This window comes from Bactrocera dorsalis, chromosome 1, assembly GCF_023373825.1.
Source record: "Bactrocera dorsalis isolate Fly_Bdor chromosome 1, ASM2337382v1, whole genome shotgun sequence".
NCBI lineage: Eukaryota > Metazoa > Arthropoda > Insecta > Diptera > Tephritidae > Bactrocera > Bactrocera dorsalis.
Window position 1 is genome coordinate 77,283,947 of NC_064303.1, and position 18,964 is coordinate 77,302,910.

Genomic DNA, 18,964 nt, shown 5'->3' on the forward strand with positions numbered 1-18,964 from the left:
TGACTTAAGCGGTAAAATACAAAAATAGTAATGAAAATTAACAATTAAGTTCAGCATGACAAGATTGCATGAATTTCTATTATGTTTATTTATTAATTAAATAAAAATGAGATAAATCGAAAAAATATGATTTGTTATGTTTATTAGCCATCAATTTGTAATATAAGATGAAAAATTGAGGAAATCATTTTTTATAATTTTTTGTTGGACTTTAACTACGAATAACTTTGAATGAGTTGACTCAGCCAAAAAATGTTCTAGACCTTTTTTGTAGATCGGTAAATTTTCTTTAAGAATAAGTGTTGATTCTCGCTTACCAATTATTTGTTTGTGTACATTAAAAATCCAAACAAAATAAACAAAATTTCCTGTGTTATTTATATGGGAAATCAAAAATGCCGATGAGGCACCTCTCAATATTAATATTAAGAGCTCAGGTCTTACCAGAATTTGTTTTTAGTCATGTCGGATGAGATTTTCATGGTAACTAAGAAAAATAAAAATAAAACCTTTTTTTGGCCCCCCTTAATGTACATACATAGTAGCTAATAAGTTGAATGTCAAAAATATGTGAATCTATTCAAAGAATTCCTCAAACTCACATATATTAAATCTTACATAAAACTGTGATAATATAATGAAATTAAATGTTTTTAAAAGTTATAAAATTATATTCTCGCTAAATATAAGTAGAATTTGTCTTTGTCTAAACCTTATGTCCTTAATATAGTGAATTCCTATCCTTTGGTGAACGCTTTCAACTCAATATCTTGAATTTAGCCCCTTCGGTTGAGTTTATAGTAAAATTGCAATATAATACTAGTTCAGTATATAACCTATATAATAAGTTTATAAGATATCAAATTTGGTTGTTATCAATTCACGATTTCTTCCGCTAAATTCTTCATTTAATATTTTGCTACAATGCAAGTTATCTCTCAACCCTCGCATAAAAATATTAAGTGCTCTGTTCTGTGTCTCTTCCTTCTTCTTCTTCTTCTTAATTGGCGTAGACACCGCTTACGCGATTATAGCCGAGTTAACAACCGCGCGCCAGTCGTTCTCCTGGCGCCAATTGGATATTCCAAGCGAAGCCAGGTCCTTCTCCACTTGGTCCTTCCAACGGAGTGGAGGTCTTCCTCTGCTTCCCCCGGCGGGTACTGCGTCGAATACTTTCAGAGCTGGAGTGTTTTCGGCCATCCGGACAACATGACCTAGCCAACGTAGCCGCTGTCTTTTAATTTGCTGAACTATGTCAATGTCGTCGTATATCTCGTACAGCTCATTGTTCCATCGAATGCGATATACGCAGTAGCCAACGCGCAAAGAACCATAAATCTTTCGTAGAACTTTTCTCTCGAAAACTCGCAACATCGACTCATCCGTTGTTGCCATCGTCGAAGCCTCTGCACCATATAGCAGGACGGGAATTATGAGCGACTTATAGAGTTTGGTTTTTGTTCGTCAAGAGAGGACTTTATCCTGTGGTGGTGTTTACACTGGTTCCTAAATAGACGAAATTATCTACAACTTCAAAGTTATGACTGTCAACAGTGACGTGAGAGCCAAGTCGCGAGTGCGACGACTGTTTGTTTGATGACAGGAGATATTTCATCTTGCCCTCGTTCACTGCCAGACCCATTTGTTTTGCTTCCTTGTCCAGTCTGGAGAAAGCAGAACTAACGGCGCGGGTGTTGAGGCCAATGATATCAATATTATCGGCATACACCATCAGTTGTACACTCTTTTAGAAGATGGTACCTTCTCTATTTAGTTCTGCAGCTCGAACTATTTTCTCCAGACGCACGCTGAAACCTCGTTTGGTATCGAACGGCTCGGAGAGGTCCTTCCCGATTCTGACGGAGCTTTTGGTATTGCTCAACGTCAGCTTACACAGCCGTATTAGTTTTGCGGGGATACCAAATTCAGACATCGCGGCATAAAGGCAGCTCCTTTTCGTGCTGTCGAAAGCAGCTTTGAAATCGACGAAGAGGTGATGTGTGTCGGTTCTCCTTTCACGGGTTTTTTCCAAGATTTGGCGCATGGTGAATATCTGGTCGGTTGTTGATTTTCCAGGTAAAAAGCCACACTGATAAGGTCTAATCAGTTTGTTGACGGTGGGCTTTAATCTTTCACACAATGCGCTCGATAGAACCTTATATGCGATGTTAAGGAGGCTAATCCCACGGTAGTTGGCGCAGATTGTGGGGTCTCCTTTTTTATGGATTGGGCAGAGCACACTTAAATTCCAATCGTTGGGCATGCTTTCGTCCGACCATATTTTACAAAGATGCTGATGCATGCTCCTTATCAGTTCTTCGCCGCCGTGTTTGAATAGCTCGGCCGGCAATCCGTCGGCCCCCGCCGCTTTGTTATTCTTCAGGCGGGAAATTGTTATTCGAACTTCTTCATGGTCGGGTAATGGAACGTCTGCTCCATCGTCATCGATTTGGGAATCGGGTTCGCCTTCTCCTGGCGTTGTGCGTTCACTGCCATTCAGCAGGATGGAGGAGTGTTCCCTCCATAATTCAAGTACGCTCTGGGCATCGGTGACTAGATCACCTTTGGGGGTTCTACTGGATAATGCTCCAGTCTTGAAACCTTCTGCAAGCAGCCGAATTTTTTCGTAGAATTTTCGAGCATTATCCCTGTCGGCCAGCTTATCGAGCTCTTCATACTCACGCATTTCGGTCTCTTTCTTTTTCTGTCTGCAAATGCTTATCGCTTCCCTCTTCAACTCTCGGTATCTATCCCATCCCGCACGTGTTGTGGTCGATCGTAACGTTGCGAGGTAGGCAGCCTGTTTTCTCTCCGCTGCGACACGGCACTCCTCGTCGTACCAGCTGTTCTTTTGCACTTTCCGAAAACCAATGGTTTCGGTTGCAGCTGTACGTAAGAAGTTTGAAATGACGTCCCACAGTTCCCTTATACCGAGTTGTTGACTCGTGCTCTCAGAGAGCAAGAGTGCAAGCCGAGTAGAAAATCGTCCGGTTGTCTGTTTTGATTGCAGCTTCGATGTTAGGACCTCGGAGCGCACGCACATCTAAAACACTGGAGACGTGTCCGTCTATCACAACATGATCGATCTGGTTGGTAGTTTTTCGATCCGGAGACAGCCAAGTAGCTTGATGAATTTTATGCTGGAATCTAGTACTACAGATAACCATATTTCGGGCCCCGGCGAAGTCGATCAGCCTCAACCCATTTGGGGATGTTTCCTCGTGGAGTATTCCTTTTCATTGATGTGATTTTTTACGGGGCGAGTCCCAAACCCAGCGCACAACCCTGCGGAAGGAATGTTTCGCCTTCTCACTTTAGCTCGCCTTCAAACGGATCGTCTGAGGCTACCGAGAGGATACTTGGTCAAAGACCGGATCGTGAGCCATTTGAGTCATATGTAAAAAAAAAGTTTCTGGTCACTCCCAAGTGAATGGCAATCAGAGAACTTTCCTAACTTGCGTGAACTTCTACAGTCCCATAAAAACAATTTTATTTAAAATATATGCTCATAAACTGTTTTGTGGAATTCTCATACTGTTTGTTTGTTAGAGACTAGAACTAACATAGTCAAGAGTCCCTTTTGTCTGCGTAATGATGTGTCAAACACTTGGAAATTGATGGCCAATTAAAGGTGGGAATATAAGATTTTAATACAATATCGGATAGTATGCAAGATGCCATGGAACTTTGGTGCACCTTGACAAGTTCAATATGATCTACTCCTTATTTCCCAACACAAATTCTGATGGATCGTCTGATAATTCATGTATTATTTTGCTATATCTAGTACCTTATCTAGGTCACTTCAATTCTTACCATGTTTGCCGTTTCACTAATAGTAGTTGCAAGAGCGGCTCCGGTCTACGACTTTATTCATATACATTTATACTCCGGCAACATTCAAGGTGCGTCCCAAAGTAAACAGGACTTTTTGAATCTAGCGCTCCCTGGTGGCGCCATCTATATGTCGGTGCGTTAGAATCTGCTATCTTTATCGATTGTCCGGTGAGAGTTTCATGACATTTAATCAATTGGAAGTGAAGTTATTTAATATACAGAGACGAAAATAATTATTCGCACATAACTTATAGACTAGTGCAGAAGTCTTTGAAAATTTTAAGAAAGAAATAAATTCATAGTTGGTCGAAACCCAACGCAACCGAAAAATAAAATAACAAACATTAACGGAAAAATAATGTACGGGCGATCTCTGGAAAGGAAGAGAAGGGGGAATCGTTTATCTCGATTTCGGGCAAAACTATTATAAGAGGCAGAAAAAAGTTACTTGACATTGTTGTAAGGAAAGCTCTTTAACTTGCAACCTGTTAAAACAGAGTATAATAGTTTTGTTCACATAACAAATGTAGGTATAACCTAAAACTAAGCGAGATAGATATAAGGTTATATATGTACTTATAAATGATCAGGATGACGAGAAAAGTTGAAATCTTGACTGTCTGTGTGTTCGTCCATCCGTGCAAGTTGTAACTTGAGTAAAAGTTGAAATATCTTGATATCTTGGTATACGTGTTTCTTAGAACAAAAAAAATGACGAGTTCGTACATGGCGTAATCGGACCACTGTCACGCCCACAAATCGCCATTAGCCGAAAACTTATAAATAGCCATAACAAAGCACCAAACTAAGATATAAAATTCACAGAGGTTCGCAGTAGCAAAAGGCACATATGGGCAAAATTTTTTGAAAAACTGGATGTGGCTACATCCTCTAATAAGTTTAATATACATATCTCCTAAACCACTAAAGCAACTTGTTGCAACTTTAGTAGAAAATTGTGCATTAACTTATTAAAGGGCGGGGCCACTCCCACTTTAAAAAAAAATTTCCCATTGATACTGCGATCCCTTATGCCATATTATAGTTTTTTATATTAATTTAGTGCATTGTTATGGCACTTTATAGGTTTTTCGTTAATGGCGATTTGTGGACTTGCCAGTAGTCCGATTACGCCAACCACGAACTCTTAATTTTCTTCATACCAAGAACCTCACCTACCAAGTTTCATTAATACTATATACAGATCTCAATTTTTACTCAAGTTCCAACTTACACGGACGGACGGACGTACAGACAGACAGTAAACCGGATTTCAACTTTTATCGTCATTCTGATCATTTACTGATGATGATGAAAGATGAATTTTGTCCATTTTATCTCCTTCAAAGTAATCCCCTCCCGCTGCAATACACTTATGCCAACGAATTTTCCAGTCATCACAGCATTTGGAAAAAATCCTCCGTCGTGATGGCCATCAAAGCCTTCTTCGATTCAGCTTTTATATCCTCAATTGAATCAAATCGGTGTCGGAACGGAAATGATCACGAATAACCAATGCAGTATGATATGGTGAGCCTCACAAAACGACGCGTATCTCAAATACTAGTGAATATTTTGACGTGATTTAGCATAGATGTCACCAACTTACAGGAAAAAAAATTTACCGATTCGAAACACACACGAAGTGTACATAAATTAAATATTCACCTTTCAATTTGATAACAGTAATATATTGTATAACCCTATATCTATCTCGTTTAGTTTTTGGTGATACGTACAACCATTAAGTGAACAAAACTATAATACTCTGTAGCAACAGGTTGCAAGAGTATAAATAGCTGCGAAAGAAATAAAAATTCATTATTTGATAAAATCGTGAATAAATAACAATCAAATTTGATATTTTCTTGACTTACATATACTGAAAGTAATAAATTTGAATTTCTGTTCCTATATTTTAGTTTGCGTCTGCTAAAATTATCTTACAAACATCTACAAATGAGATATGTGATATTAACTTTTGTCCACTTTAGGCACAAAGATACACTGTTATGAGTACCACGCTCTCTTAATTTTATGATATGAAACTCACATGTTGACCGATATATGCGGTATAAAGTCAACTGGAAGTTCGAAAATTATTGTATTGGATATATGGGAGCTAAAGGAAGTATTGACCATATTTAATTCATTTTTGACACACAGCCATAACATTGTCAGGAAAGGATTCTCCCTGAATTTCAATTATATATCTCACACATTGACCGATATTTTCGGTCAAAAGTCAACTATATTTAATGGGGTCCAAATATTTGGTATATAGAGGCTTGACCAGTTTTGGTTGGATTTGGACAATGTTCGGTCATAATATGGCTTACTTAAAAGGCATTATTCGTGCAACGTTTTATTAATTGCATCTTGTTTTGGATACCAGAAAGTGAAATAATCAAAACGAATTATAATTGTGTAATATGGAAGTAAGCGTTACTAAAATAATGGCATTTAGTGAATTTGGTTTAAAGCGGCCGAGAAGGTCCCGAGATATGTAATCTCACATAAAAGACGACGCTGCCACGCCCAATTTTGACCGCCGCTCTTATAAAGCTCTCTCATACTAATTCGAGAGTAAAGTGTCTGGCGTATTTAGTGATCGATTTATAGTTTTTTAAGTAATTTTGAAAGATTATAGACTCTTACAGGATTTACCTTAAGCGAATTTGGTTATTTTAACTTGAACAGTTTGAGATATACATATGTACATTAAACCTTTTGCGGGCGGTGTCAAGCACAATTTTACAGTTCTATATTGTGGGCGTGGCAGTGGTCCAATTACGTCGATATATGAATTCATCCTTAGTTTTTGGCCAGGAAACATAAATACCAATTTTTTACTCAAATTACAGCTTGAGCGGACTGGCGAATAGACGGATTTGAACTTGTCTCGTCTTCCTGACGATTTATATGTGTTTATCTCAACAACGCGAATTTTGTGTTTTTTTCAAAAATTATTTATTTATTCATGAATATCTATTTTGTCCTCTTCAAAGTAATCCCCATGAGATATTATACACTTGTGCCAACGGTTTTTCCAATCTTCGAAGCACTTCAAAATATCATTTTTTTTATCTTCTTCAGCTCCTCCTTCGATGCCGTCTTTATCTCGTCAAGAGAAGCGTAACGTCGTCCTTTCATGCGCCTCTTAAGTTTAGGGAACAATAAAAAGTCACAGGGGGCCAGATCTGGGGAATACGGTGGCTGCGGCATCATTAGTGTGTTGTTTTTGACAAACAAAAAGTCGATGTGTGTGAGCAGGGTCGTTATCGTGGTGCAAAAGCCAATTTTGTTCTTCCACAAATCCGGGCGTTTCTGGCGGATTGCTTCGCGCAAATTGCGCATAACTTGCAGGTAATATTTCTTATTGACCGTTCTTCCCTGTGGCTAGAACTCATGATGCACCACGCCCCTGCAATCGAAGAAAACTGTCAGTTACGATTCGAGATACACACCTCGTATAGTTCTCTATAGCAGCATGTTGACAGAGTATAAAAATGTGATTGAAGAACAGTAAAATATTGCAGGAAAGCTTACAGTTTATTAAATAAGGGATGGCTTTCCACCAAACTTAGGGATTGTGCTTCCTTGACAGTAAAGCATTCTTTAGAGAGGTGTCTCATTAAGGTTTTGTGGAGTTGCGGATTGGGCATATTGGTTTATTTTTTTCTAAGCTTTTAGGAATTCCTTCAAGATTCTTTCAAATAAGTATGTGACATGAACACGCAAAAATGAAATAAAATAAAATTTAAACCCAAAAAATAATCTTGCTAATGGAATAAAGTCTTGTAAAAAATTAAATTCTTCAAACCGTGTAAAAACAGAATTAGGTGTATTCTGAAATTAAGAATATATTGATATTTCGCTCAACCTAATTCGTGGCTGTACTTACAGTTCATAAGAGGATGAAATTTAAATGATTTTATAGATGAGTTGGTATCTTAATAATTAATACAAGTATTCGAAGTATTTGTTGCCTACGGCCTAGATTGGACTGAACATCATTGAATTGATAGGTCAATGTACTTGCTAATACTTAATTTTTAAAGTTTGGTAGATGGCGCAGAAAGCGTGTAGTTCTAGTTTTATACGTCGCATCGTGTCATGCTATACCTTTTTGGAAAGCTCATTTCACGCGCTAACACATGTTTGATTGATTGCCGTTTCTGAGCTATAGCGTCGCAAACATGGAGCAAAATAAAGAGAAAATACGGCATATTTTACAGTACTACTACGATAAAGGCAAAAATGTATCTCAAACCGCCAATAAAATTTGTGCAGTTTATGGACCCGATACAGTTTCCATTTCCACCGCACAACGATGGTTTCAACGTTTTCGTTCTGGTGTAGAGGTGGTCGAAGATGCGCCACGCTTCGGAAGGCCTGTCGTCGAAAATTGCGTTGAATCGCTGAATTGGTCGAAAGAGACCGGCATAGTAGTCATCAAACCGTTATAAACCATTTGAAGAAGCTTGGAGTCACTAAGAAGCTCGATGTATGGGTGCCACACGAATTGATTCAATAAAAATACCGCAAGACTTTTTTGACAACCCAATATAAGTATATTTACTCAACTTATTGCTTGCACGGAATAGTGTGGAAAGACTTTCTATAAAATATTTTTCCCGTTTTCCTGATTCTTTTGATAAAGGCCTGCAAAAGATAAAAGACAGTAATTTGGTTATTCTAGGGAAGTTCTCCTAAGCTAATTTGTCACATTAACCGCAACCAATAGTTTCCTCTGATTCAGATGATTTTGCATTATTTTTTGAATTATTCAAAAATAAACTCTTAAAAAGCAATGAAAATGCATTTTTTTTAATATAACTGAATACGAACAGATTGCAAAGAACACAAAATAGTAAAAATGTTAACAGAACATTCATGAGAGGAACAAAAAAACGAGTGATTTTGACATTATGAATACAAACACTTTTTTCTTATGGGGGAATCTCGCTCCGAATCAACATGTTTGATTCGTATGTGTTATCAAACATTGACCTCAAAAAAGAACTTGTCATTCCTTACCACTGGTTGGGGGAAATGAAACGTCTTCCATTGAGGGAGAATTTATTGATTCTGATTTTTATTTAGTATTTTCCTTACTTATATACAAATTTTAAAACTATCTTAAATAACTAAATATATGTGTATGTGTGTATGTTTATATGTATTGCAGCATATTGTTTATTGCTGCTTGACATGGGGTTGTTTTGAAGTGTACAATTTAATACATATGTGTGTGTGTGTGATGTTATCTCTTCTGTAAATTTATGATTTGTGTCCCATGCATTTTAATTATTATTAGATGTGCATTGCATGTAAATGCATTATCTATATATGTATGTATTAAAGTATATTAATATATAAATAGGGCACGATTCCGATTACTTTGGCGGAGGGGTAATATCCAAAATTTATGTAAAAATAGCTAATGTTTTTAAAAATATTCACGTTTAAAAATTCAAAATTTGCTCTAAGAACACATGTTATTGCTCCATGTTTCACAGAATATTTTCACGTTTTTCACTCACTATATTTAAATATACACTCTTAACATTGAAATAAGTTCACTTTTCACTTTTATTTTGTAATTTTTCAGCCAAATTTAGTAATTTAAAATCACTTACCAAATTTATGGCTGAAAAGCTTAGAGTGTTTATACATATTTACGAGGAAAACCAGCATTGACACACCTTAAAAACCAAAAGTGAAGGATTTTTTTAGCGTTTCACAGCGTTTTCTTTGTTTGTACTTTCGAGTGATTCCTTTTTCTTTATTAACTATAAAAAAACTATAAAGAAGATTTTTCAAGCTAAAATTGAATATGTGAACACTTTTCTATATACATACATACATATATGAATAATATGTGATTTATATTTAATAAACACAGATAAGTAAAATCGTGTGATAATATTATATTATACATATGATTGTAATATAACATTTTTATATATGTACATATTACAATTTTATACTATAATAAAATCATCAGCGAATACCCGGGGTGACTGAAGTACTTTCGCGTAGTACTCCTTTCTGCGTTGGCGGCCTTCGGCCGCGCTCTAAAAAAATAACCCTGGCCGAGCGAATACCCGGGGTGACTGAAGTACTTTCGCGTAGTACTCCTTTCTGCGTTGGCGGCCTTCGGCCGCGTTCTAAAAAAATAACCCTGGCCGAGCGAATACCCGGAGTGACTGAAGTACTTTCGCGTAGTACTCCTTTCTGCGTTGGCGGCCTTCGGGCGCGCTCTAAAAAAATAACCCTGTCCGAGCGAATACCCGGGGTGACTGAAGTACTTTCGCGTAGTACTCCTTTCTGCGTTGGCGGCCTTCGGGCGCGCTCTAAAAAAATAACCCTGGCCGAGCGAATACCAGGGGTTACTGAAGCACTTTCGCGTAGTACCCCTTTCTGCGTTGAAAATAAAAAAAAATATATAGGCTTTTCGGTATAAAGTGGTTATAATTTATGGTTATCATGCACTCAAAATTTAAGTTTTCGTTATAAAATGGTAAATTTTGGTTATTATATCTATCAGCGATTTCCATTTATTTTTGATGATACATTGGTTTGTATTTTAGGTGACAATATATATATTATTATATTTAAAATATGAGTTTGAGTGAATAATAACCAAAAAATATAACCACTTCATACCCAAAACTCATATTTTAAATATAATAATATATATGTATATCGTCGCCTAAAAATACAAACCAATGTATCATCAAAAATAAATGGAAATCGCTGACAGATATAATAATCAAAATTTATCCATTTTATAACGAAAACTCAAATTTTATTTCAATATGAGTGCATAATAACCAAAAAATATAACCACTTTATATCCAATATTATGAGTGCATAATAACCAAAAAATATAACCGCTTTATATCCAATATTATAACCCTATAACTATATAATAATGTTTTTTAATCAGGAGGACTTCCTCTTTCCAACGGTACCTTCAAATCGCGGCGCCAAAGAAATCGGAATTGTGCCATAAATAGATACCCTGCCAACCATGAGCGGGTAAAACACCAGATAATCAGCGGGTAACATGATGGTAAACATATGGAGTGTTTCTTAGGTCGGGCGGATATTTTACCTACTCACGTACGTATACATGTGATCATTAGGCATATAACAAATTTTGACGAAACATTTGGCATATCACCACGTGGTGGCAAATATTGTACAAGTAATGAATATTACTTTCTTAGGTGATTTCGGTTGAAAAACGTTCCGCGCAAAAATGGATTTCTAAAAAAAGTCAACATTTTTTTTTTGTGTTATTATTATATTGAATCAGAATTTTCTGATGAAAAATTAGTATGGGGTGGGTGGGGCACTTCCCTTAGGTCCATTAAAAGGCGTTTGGAATAATAGGAAGATTATTAGTTAAATAAATATCTATTATTATGAAGAAAAACGTGTACAGTGTACAAAAAATTTTTTTTTCAGCAGTTCTGATAAAAAAGTAATTTCGTTTTGCGCGGAAACTTTTTTGGCAATTTCGCAAAAAAAAATAATGGGGTTCATACTTTTTTATTCTCTATTTGACTATGGTATGCCGTTTTTCATATTTGCAAAAATTGTAAAAAGTTATATGCCTATTGATCATACATCTTTGTTGCGCTCATTCAGCAGTGTCATATAAAAAAGTATATCTGTCCTGCTCTAATATCCCCAATCGAAGGCCGATTCAGGGTTGCATTTTAAACAGCTGATGCAGGGTTGTATTTTTTTATTTCCTTTTTTTAAAATTTCAAACAAAACTTTTAAATTTTTAAAATTTTTATTTTATTTTATTTTTTTACATATTCTCATAAAATTTTTATAAATTATATAAATAAAAATATATTACATTTAAAAAATAATTATTATCTGAAAAAAGATTGAAAAAATAAAGGTTATTAATACCTGAAAATAAATACATTGAATATGTAATATTTAAAATAAAAAGAAAGATTAATTGTATAAAATGATAATAATATCTGAAAGAAAAGATTAATATTATCTGAAAAAATAAAATATGTAAGTATATTAAATACAAATAGAATTTACTCTCAAAGCAAAGATTAATTAAATAAAAATAGTGATTAAATCTGAAAAGAAAGAATAATTAAATAAAAATAATAATATCTGAAAGAAAAGATAAATATTATTTGATCATTTAAAATATAAAACAAACATTTGTTTTCACATATTATACATATATATGGATTGTGCAGGCCGCCTTAAGCGCATAAAATGCGTACATACGTACATATGTACATATTTATTTTTACGTATTATGATGGACTGCGCAGTCCAATTTCAAACAACACACATTTTTTTCACATACTTACTGAACAATTGATATTTGCTGCTTCCGATGGTACTCGTATTGCTGCTGCTGCTATTTCCAATCCATTCTGATTTCCAATGCTATAAAAACAAATGAAATAATTATTTGCAAATTATTAAAAAAAAAATCACATAAAATTCACTTACTTCTTCTTGTTGTACAAGCACGAATGACATGCGTTTTTCAATCGTTTTTTTATTACCCTTTTTGGGATTTTCTTTTCGCACTGTGCGTTGGTGTTAGTGTACAGAGAAAAAATGTGTAGTTGTATTGGAATATTTGTCTCAAGCGGTTAGCCGTGGTTGGCAGGGTATTTATATTTAATAGAATTTCGGCTTTGTTGATAAGTAAGCATGTTCAATGATATTTGAACATATTGCAGAGGGAAAGAAATGATTATTTGAAACTACTGGACTGTATATAAATATTTCTATGTATGGTACTTAAACTTAACTTTCTTAAATTTAGTCCTTTTGCGCTTGTAATATCGATGCATCCATTTCTTCACTTTAGTGCCCAATATTGCTGCAGTCGTTGGTGTGCATCTACTTCGTCTGTCACCACTCCAACGTTAAAGTCCTTTCCGTTTGGTTATGGTTGTAAAATCATTCCAATCATCCTCCGCGTGGTTCTGCATTTTAGCAGTTTTGCGAACTGTAATTGTTGGCTGGTTTCTATAATTTACGAAATCTTTTCCTTTTTTGATAAGATTCGGTTTGGCTCAACTAAAACATATTTGCGCTTTTTCGGCAATTGTGTTGGTTTGTTCAAAACTTGTTTTTCCTCTTCCTTCTCATACACCTCAGCATCATCTTCCAAAATGTGGTCCTCTTCTTCAGCTTCGTCATTGTCTTCAAACGATTTCGTCTGGACTTCACTTTCCCACATTTCTCCAAAATGTGAGCCTGCCGGAAGAGATAAATGCGAAGGTACCAATTCATTTTGTTTTTCCTTTTTATCTTTCTCTATTATTTCTGTTGTTTTTTCCTCAACAGAAGATAGAGAGAGTAGTCGAACTCGTATAAGTTTTTCTTCAGTTTTTGAAGGTTTACGAAGTTCTTCAATTGATTCTTCTTCAACTTCATTTTCCTTTCTATTTTCCTCTATTACTTCTGCTGTTTTTTTCTCAACAGAAGATAGAGGGAGTAGTGGAATTTTTATAAGTTTTTCGTCTTCAATCTTTTGCACTGTATTAGATAGTTTCGTCTCAGTTGTAGATAATTTGGGTATGATGAACAGAATTGGCTGATTGTCATACTTTTTCTTAAGTAAACTCCAAGCAGCTTCATAACTTTTCGACGAAATTTGAAAATGCTGTATTACTCGTGCAGCTTCGCCTTTTAAGCTTTGACGAAGACGCAGCATTTTCTCTGTGTTCTTCATCTGCTCGTTGTCATGTACCATAACTTTGAACACGTTGTAAAATTTGGCCCATTCCTTAATATCGCCATAAAATGTTGGAATTTTTATTATTTTTCTTTCTTTAAAATTAGGGCGATAAGAAATTTTAGGCTCTTCTTTTTGTAACTTTTTCTTTAAATGCTTAAGCTCTTCGTAGTATTCGTCATAAATTTCTTCGAATAAGATTTCAATTTCTTCATTGAAATCTAATTTGCCGTTTAGTTTTTGCATATCTACGAATAAAAAGTCTAAACACTTTAAATGATCGTTGTTGATCATTAATCCCATACTTATATCTTCCATTTTTCTTCTGAGGTTTTCAACTTTCCTCATGAATTAGGAAGTTTTTCGATCTAAATCTTGGTGTTTAGCTTCAACTTCTACAATTTTTGTTTTACTTAATGGCTTTGTTGGAAAAGTGTTGCACGTGTACAACACCTTTTCGGAAAAATCCGCTTGGGCTTCAGGAATTTTCTTTTTACTTATCTGCTTGTTGTTCTCCAAAGAAATCGTTGGAGGTATATTGATTTGGTCGCCTAGTTGACTTTGCTGTGCCTCGACTCACAAGCGCTGATTATCTCTTGGATAGCAGTTCGATCACTGCGTTTAGTCTCTGCTAAAACGGCTTATGCGATCGGTTTTAATGCGGGAATATACACCCGTCTTACAATTATTTTTGTTTTAATTTGCCTGTATTTTGAACAGAGCTTTTTTGTATTTTGCCTGTTTTGTAAGTACAGGACTTTTTAATTTTGGCCGAGCACTAAATCCGGCTCGAATGACCAAAAAATGTTTGTAACTAAATAAAGTTTTATCATTCCTTACCTCTGGTGGGGGGAAATGAAAAGACCTTCATCGAAGGAAGGAAGGAAGAATTTATTCATTCTGATTTTTATTTAGTATTTTCCTTACTTACATATATACAAATTTTAAAACTTTCTTAAATAACTAAATATATGTGTATGTGTGTATGTTTATATGTATTGCAGCATATTGTTTATTGCTGCTTGACATGGGGTTGTTTTGAAGTGTACAATTTAATACATATGATGTTATCTCTTCTATAGATATATTTATGATTTGTGTCCCCTGCATTTTAATTATTATTAGATGTGCATTGCATGTGAATGCATTATGTATATACAGTAGACTCGCGGTAACAAAAACACCGCCTTTTGTGAACACCGGCTAACATGAACATAATTTTTTTTACATTGACTACTCGGTAGCGGGAACACGGTGAGAAAGCCCTATAACGTGAACAAATTTAAAATGCATTTGAAACGTTATTGTCTTTTCTAGATGCATACATATGTATGTTAATTATGGGAATTGTTTTTATAAAACGGAGAATACCCGTAAATTATTGCTTATGAGTATACTGGGATGGATCAATGTGGATTGGCATCAGAATTTGTGCGCGTTGCTGACTTTGCATGAGCTAATCTAAAGTTATTCGTGAAAAATGTCGCAAAAACGACCAAAATACTTGTCTTTAAAGGAAAAAGTTGATGTAATAGAAAAATTAAAAGGAGGATCAAGCGTAACCAGGTTAGCAAACCAGTACAGTGTTGCAAAATCAACAATTTGCGCTATCAACAAAAAAAAGAGAACATTTTAAAATGTGTTAACAGTACATTTTCTGGGCCTGGAAAGCGGAAGACTATGAAGTGTTCTGAACTTCCTAAAGTGGAAATAGCACTTTACCCTTGGTTCCTTAAACAGCAACAAAAAAATTATCCTGTCAATGAATTGATAGTTAAAGAAAAAGCTAAATTTTGTCATTCAAAAATTAAAGAAACTCAAAGCGATTTTAATGCGAGTGATGGATGGTTGCAACGCTTTAAGAAGCGTTATGGTGTGCGTTTTATTAAAATAAGTGGAGAAGAGTTATCTTCTAGACCTGAACTTGTGGACCCTTTCAAAAACAAGCTGCAAGCCAAAATTAAAGAGCTAGATCTGTCGCACGATCAAATATATAATGCAGACGAATCGGGACTATTTTGCAAGCTGCTACCTGACAGAACATACGTATCCTCACAAGAAAAAAATTCTCCTGGAAGAAAAACGGAAAAACAGCGTGTCACTTTTCTGGCTTGTACAAACGCAACAGGGGTGCATAAAGTTAAACTTCATGTTATTGGAAAGGCAAAAAATCCTCGCTCTTTTAAAAATGTTGATTCTCCTGTTGACTGCAATTGCTCCAAGTCGTCAAGGATGACGGCTGCCATTTTTAAACATTGGTTTCACCATTCGTTTGTACCACAGGTTAAAAAATCAGTTTTAGTGATTTCAAACTTTTACATGTGTATTTCTTATTATTGTAGGTCAGGAAATTTTTAAAAGATCAAGGATTGCCCAATAAAGCGCTGCTGTTGATAGACAATGCTCCATCTCATCCTTCCGAAAATTAATTGAGATCAGATGATGAGTTAATATATGCAATGTTTATGTCACCTAATGTCACTCCACTCATACAGCCAATGGAGCAAAATGCCATACGACTTACAAAACTTTTCTACAGAAACAGTCTTTTGGCATCAATTGTAGCCACAGGGACTGATGTTATTGAAGCTCTAAAGAAATTGACGTTAAGAGACGCTATTGGCTATTTAGAATTAGCTTGGCAACGTCTTGAAAACGAAACAATAGCAAAATGCTGGACGAACATTTTAAGCTCTATAGAAGATGAAAAATACTGTCATGAGGATATTCCATTAGCTACTTTGAGAGAAAGGATTTGTTTGCCAATTAACTGCCACCAAGAACGCGCAATAGAACTGCTTCATTGAATTAAACCAGAGGTTTGAACCTTTTCTTCCATTCAATAACTCATTTGATTTAAATTGTGTATTTGCAGGTTAGTTTTTCAATTGCTGATATCAATGAATGGACTGAAGATTTTCCTAACTCAACCGAAACGAACGAGCTTTTAACTAGTGATGAAAATGAAAGCGAGGATAGTAATCTGGAAAGACCACATACAAGAATAGAGCCTAGTGAAGCAATCAACATTTTTAATAAAGCTTTGGAATGGGCGGAAGATGAAATATAAGTCCAACAGATATCAGCGTACTTAAACGTCTCCGCGAAAAAGCCGTGTTCAGCAATTTGCAAAAAAAGAAAATCCAAAAAAAATAACCCATTTTTTCCAATAATTTCAATAGGTATTTTTTTTTCTTAACAAAGCCTAAACATATAAATTACATGTTTTTACAATCTGAAATAAAATAAAAATAAATGAATTTGAGTTAAAACACATGTTTAACTTATTTGAAAGATTTTAAAAATTATACCTTCGAAAACGTGAACAACCTCGCAAACGTAAACACGCTCGGTTTTTAATAGTTCACGTTACCGCGAGTTTTTATAATTGAATCATGCCCGTATTTCTTAATATATGGTAAATATGTGTTCAAAAATATTGTTATTATTATGTTAAGTAAAATATCTAATGGAAAATTTGCTATTTTTTCCATTGATATTTGTATAAATAATTAAGGTTATTTGGAGGTTATTCTTGCTCAAACCTCACATGAAAAAAGCAAAAAAAAAGTCACTTCGTGAGGTGAAAAGCATTTTTCTGTCTAACAGCTGTTTTATAAAAATAAACAAAGCAAAATAAAGAAACAGACAGCCAAGAAAAGTGAGTAATTTTTCAAATATATTAAATTTGGAGCATATATAACACCGGTCAACACGATTTTCGGGTCTGACATCTACATGTTAAATTTTAGTTTCTCCTATGACAAAAATAAGGGAAAAATTTTTTGCGGTTAAAGTTTGCTTTCGTAGAAATTAGAGCAATTTTTCGATTTTTTTCTTACCTTCTAAAGTATTTTTACAATTAACGCAGGCGAAGTGAGGTACCCAATTTTCATTTTGATTACTGACTTTTAGGTTAAAATAGGCTTCATAGGCTTCGTTTAGTTTTAGTTTCAAATTTGTTGGTAAAGCAAATTTTTTACTTCTATCTTTAATAAACTCACCGCAAATAAAACAGAATAAATCAACATCATTTTTACACTGACTTGATGCCATTTTTTAACTGAGTAATACACTAATATTGTTAAATTCAGCCTCCACGACGAAACATCCCCAAATGGGTTGAGGCTGATCGACTTCGCCGGAGCCCGAAATATGGTTATCTGTAGTACTAGATTCCAGCATAAGAAGATACATCAAGCTACCTGGCTGTCTCCGGTTCGAAAAACCACCAACCAGATCGATCATGTTGTGATAGACGGAAGACACGTCTCCAGTGTTTTAGATGTGCGTGCGCTCCGAGGTCCTAACATCGACTCGGACCACTATATTGTTGCAGCCAAAATTCGCACCCGCCTCTGTGCGGCAAAAAACGCACGCCAACAAACACAAGGAAGGTTCGACGTCGAGAAGCTGCAATCACAACAGACAGCCGAACGTTTTTCTACTCGGCTTGCACTCCTGCTCTCTGAGAGCACTCGTCAACAATTCGGTATAAGGGAACTGTGGGACGGCATTTCAAACTCCTTACGTACAGCTGCAACCGAAACCATTGGTTTTCGGAAAGTGCAAAAGAACAGCTGGTACGACGAGGAGTGCCGTGTCGCAGCGGAGAGAAAACAGGCTGCCTACCTCGCAACGTTACGATCGACCACAACACGTGCGGGATGGGATAGATACCAAGAGTTGAAGAGGGAAGCGAGACGCATTTGCAGACAGAAGAAGAAAGAGGCCGAAATGCGTGAGTACGAACAGCTCAATAAGCTGGCCGACAGGGGTAATGCTCGAAAATTCTACGAAAAGATGCGGCGGCTTACAGAAGGTTTCAAGACCGGAGCATACTCTTGTAGAACCCCCAAAGGTGATCTAGTTACCGATGCCCAGAGCATACTTAAATTATGGAGGGAACACTTCTCCAGCCTGCTGAATGGCAGTGAAAGCACAACACCGGGAGAAGGCAAACCCGATTCCCAAATCGATGACGATGGAGCAGACGTTCCATTACCCGACCATGAAGAAGTTCGAATAGCAATCACCCGCCTGAAGAACAACAAAGCGGCAGGGGCCGATGGATTGCCGGCCGAGCTATTCAAACACGGCGGCGAAGAACTGATAATGATATGGTCGGACGAAAGCATGCCCAACGACTGGAATTTAAGTGTGCTATGCCCAATCCATAAAAAAGGTGACCCCACAATCTGCGCCAACTACCGTGGGATTAGCCTCCTCAACATCGCATATAAGGTTCTATCGAGCGTATTGTGTGAAAGATTAAAGCCCACCGTCAACGAACTGATTGGACCTTACTTATCAGTGTGGCTTTAGACCTGGCAAATCAACAACCGACCAGATATTCACCATGCGACAAATCTTGGA

General features: G+C 36.0%; 2 protein-coding genes across 12 annotated transcripts in view; both read left to right on the top strand.

The window, feature by feature from the left end:
* Window positions 1–18,964, top strand: part of LOC105225977 (polyamine-modulated factor 1-binding protein 1) — a 306,375-nt gene that overhangs the window by 15,062 nt on the left and 272,349 nt on the right. The gene's annotated exons all lie outside the window — the stretch shown is intronic.
* Window positions 14,687–18,913, top strand: LOC125776887 (uncharacterized). Its single transcript, XM_049450637.1, has 4 exons — window positions 14,687–14,842; window positions 14,906–15,871; window positions 15,931–16,407; window positions 16,464–18,913. The coding sequence occupies exon 4, from the start codon at window positions 17,744–17,746 to the stop codon at window positions 18,911–18,913; it is 1,170 nt and encodes a 389-aa protein (XP_049306594.1). The 5' UTR covers window positions 14,687–14,842; window positions 14,906–15,871; window positions 15,931–16,407; window positions 16,464–17,743.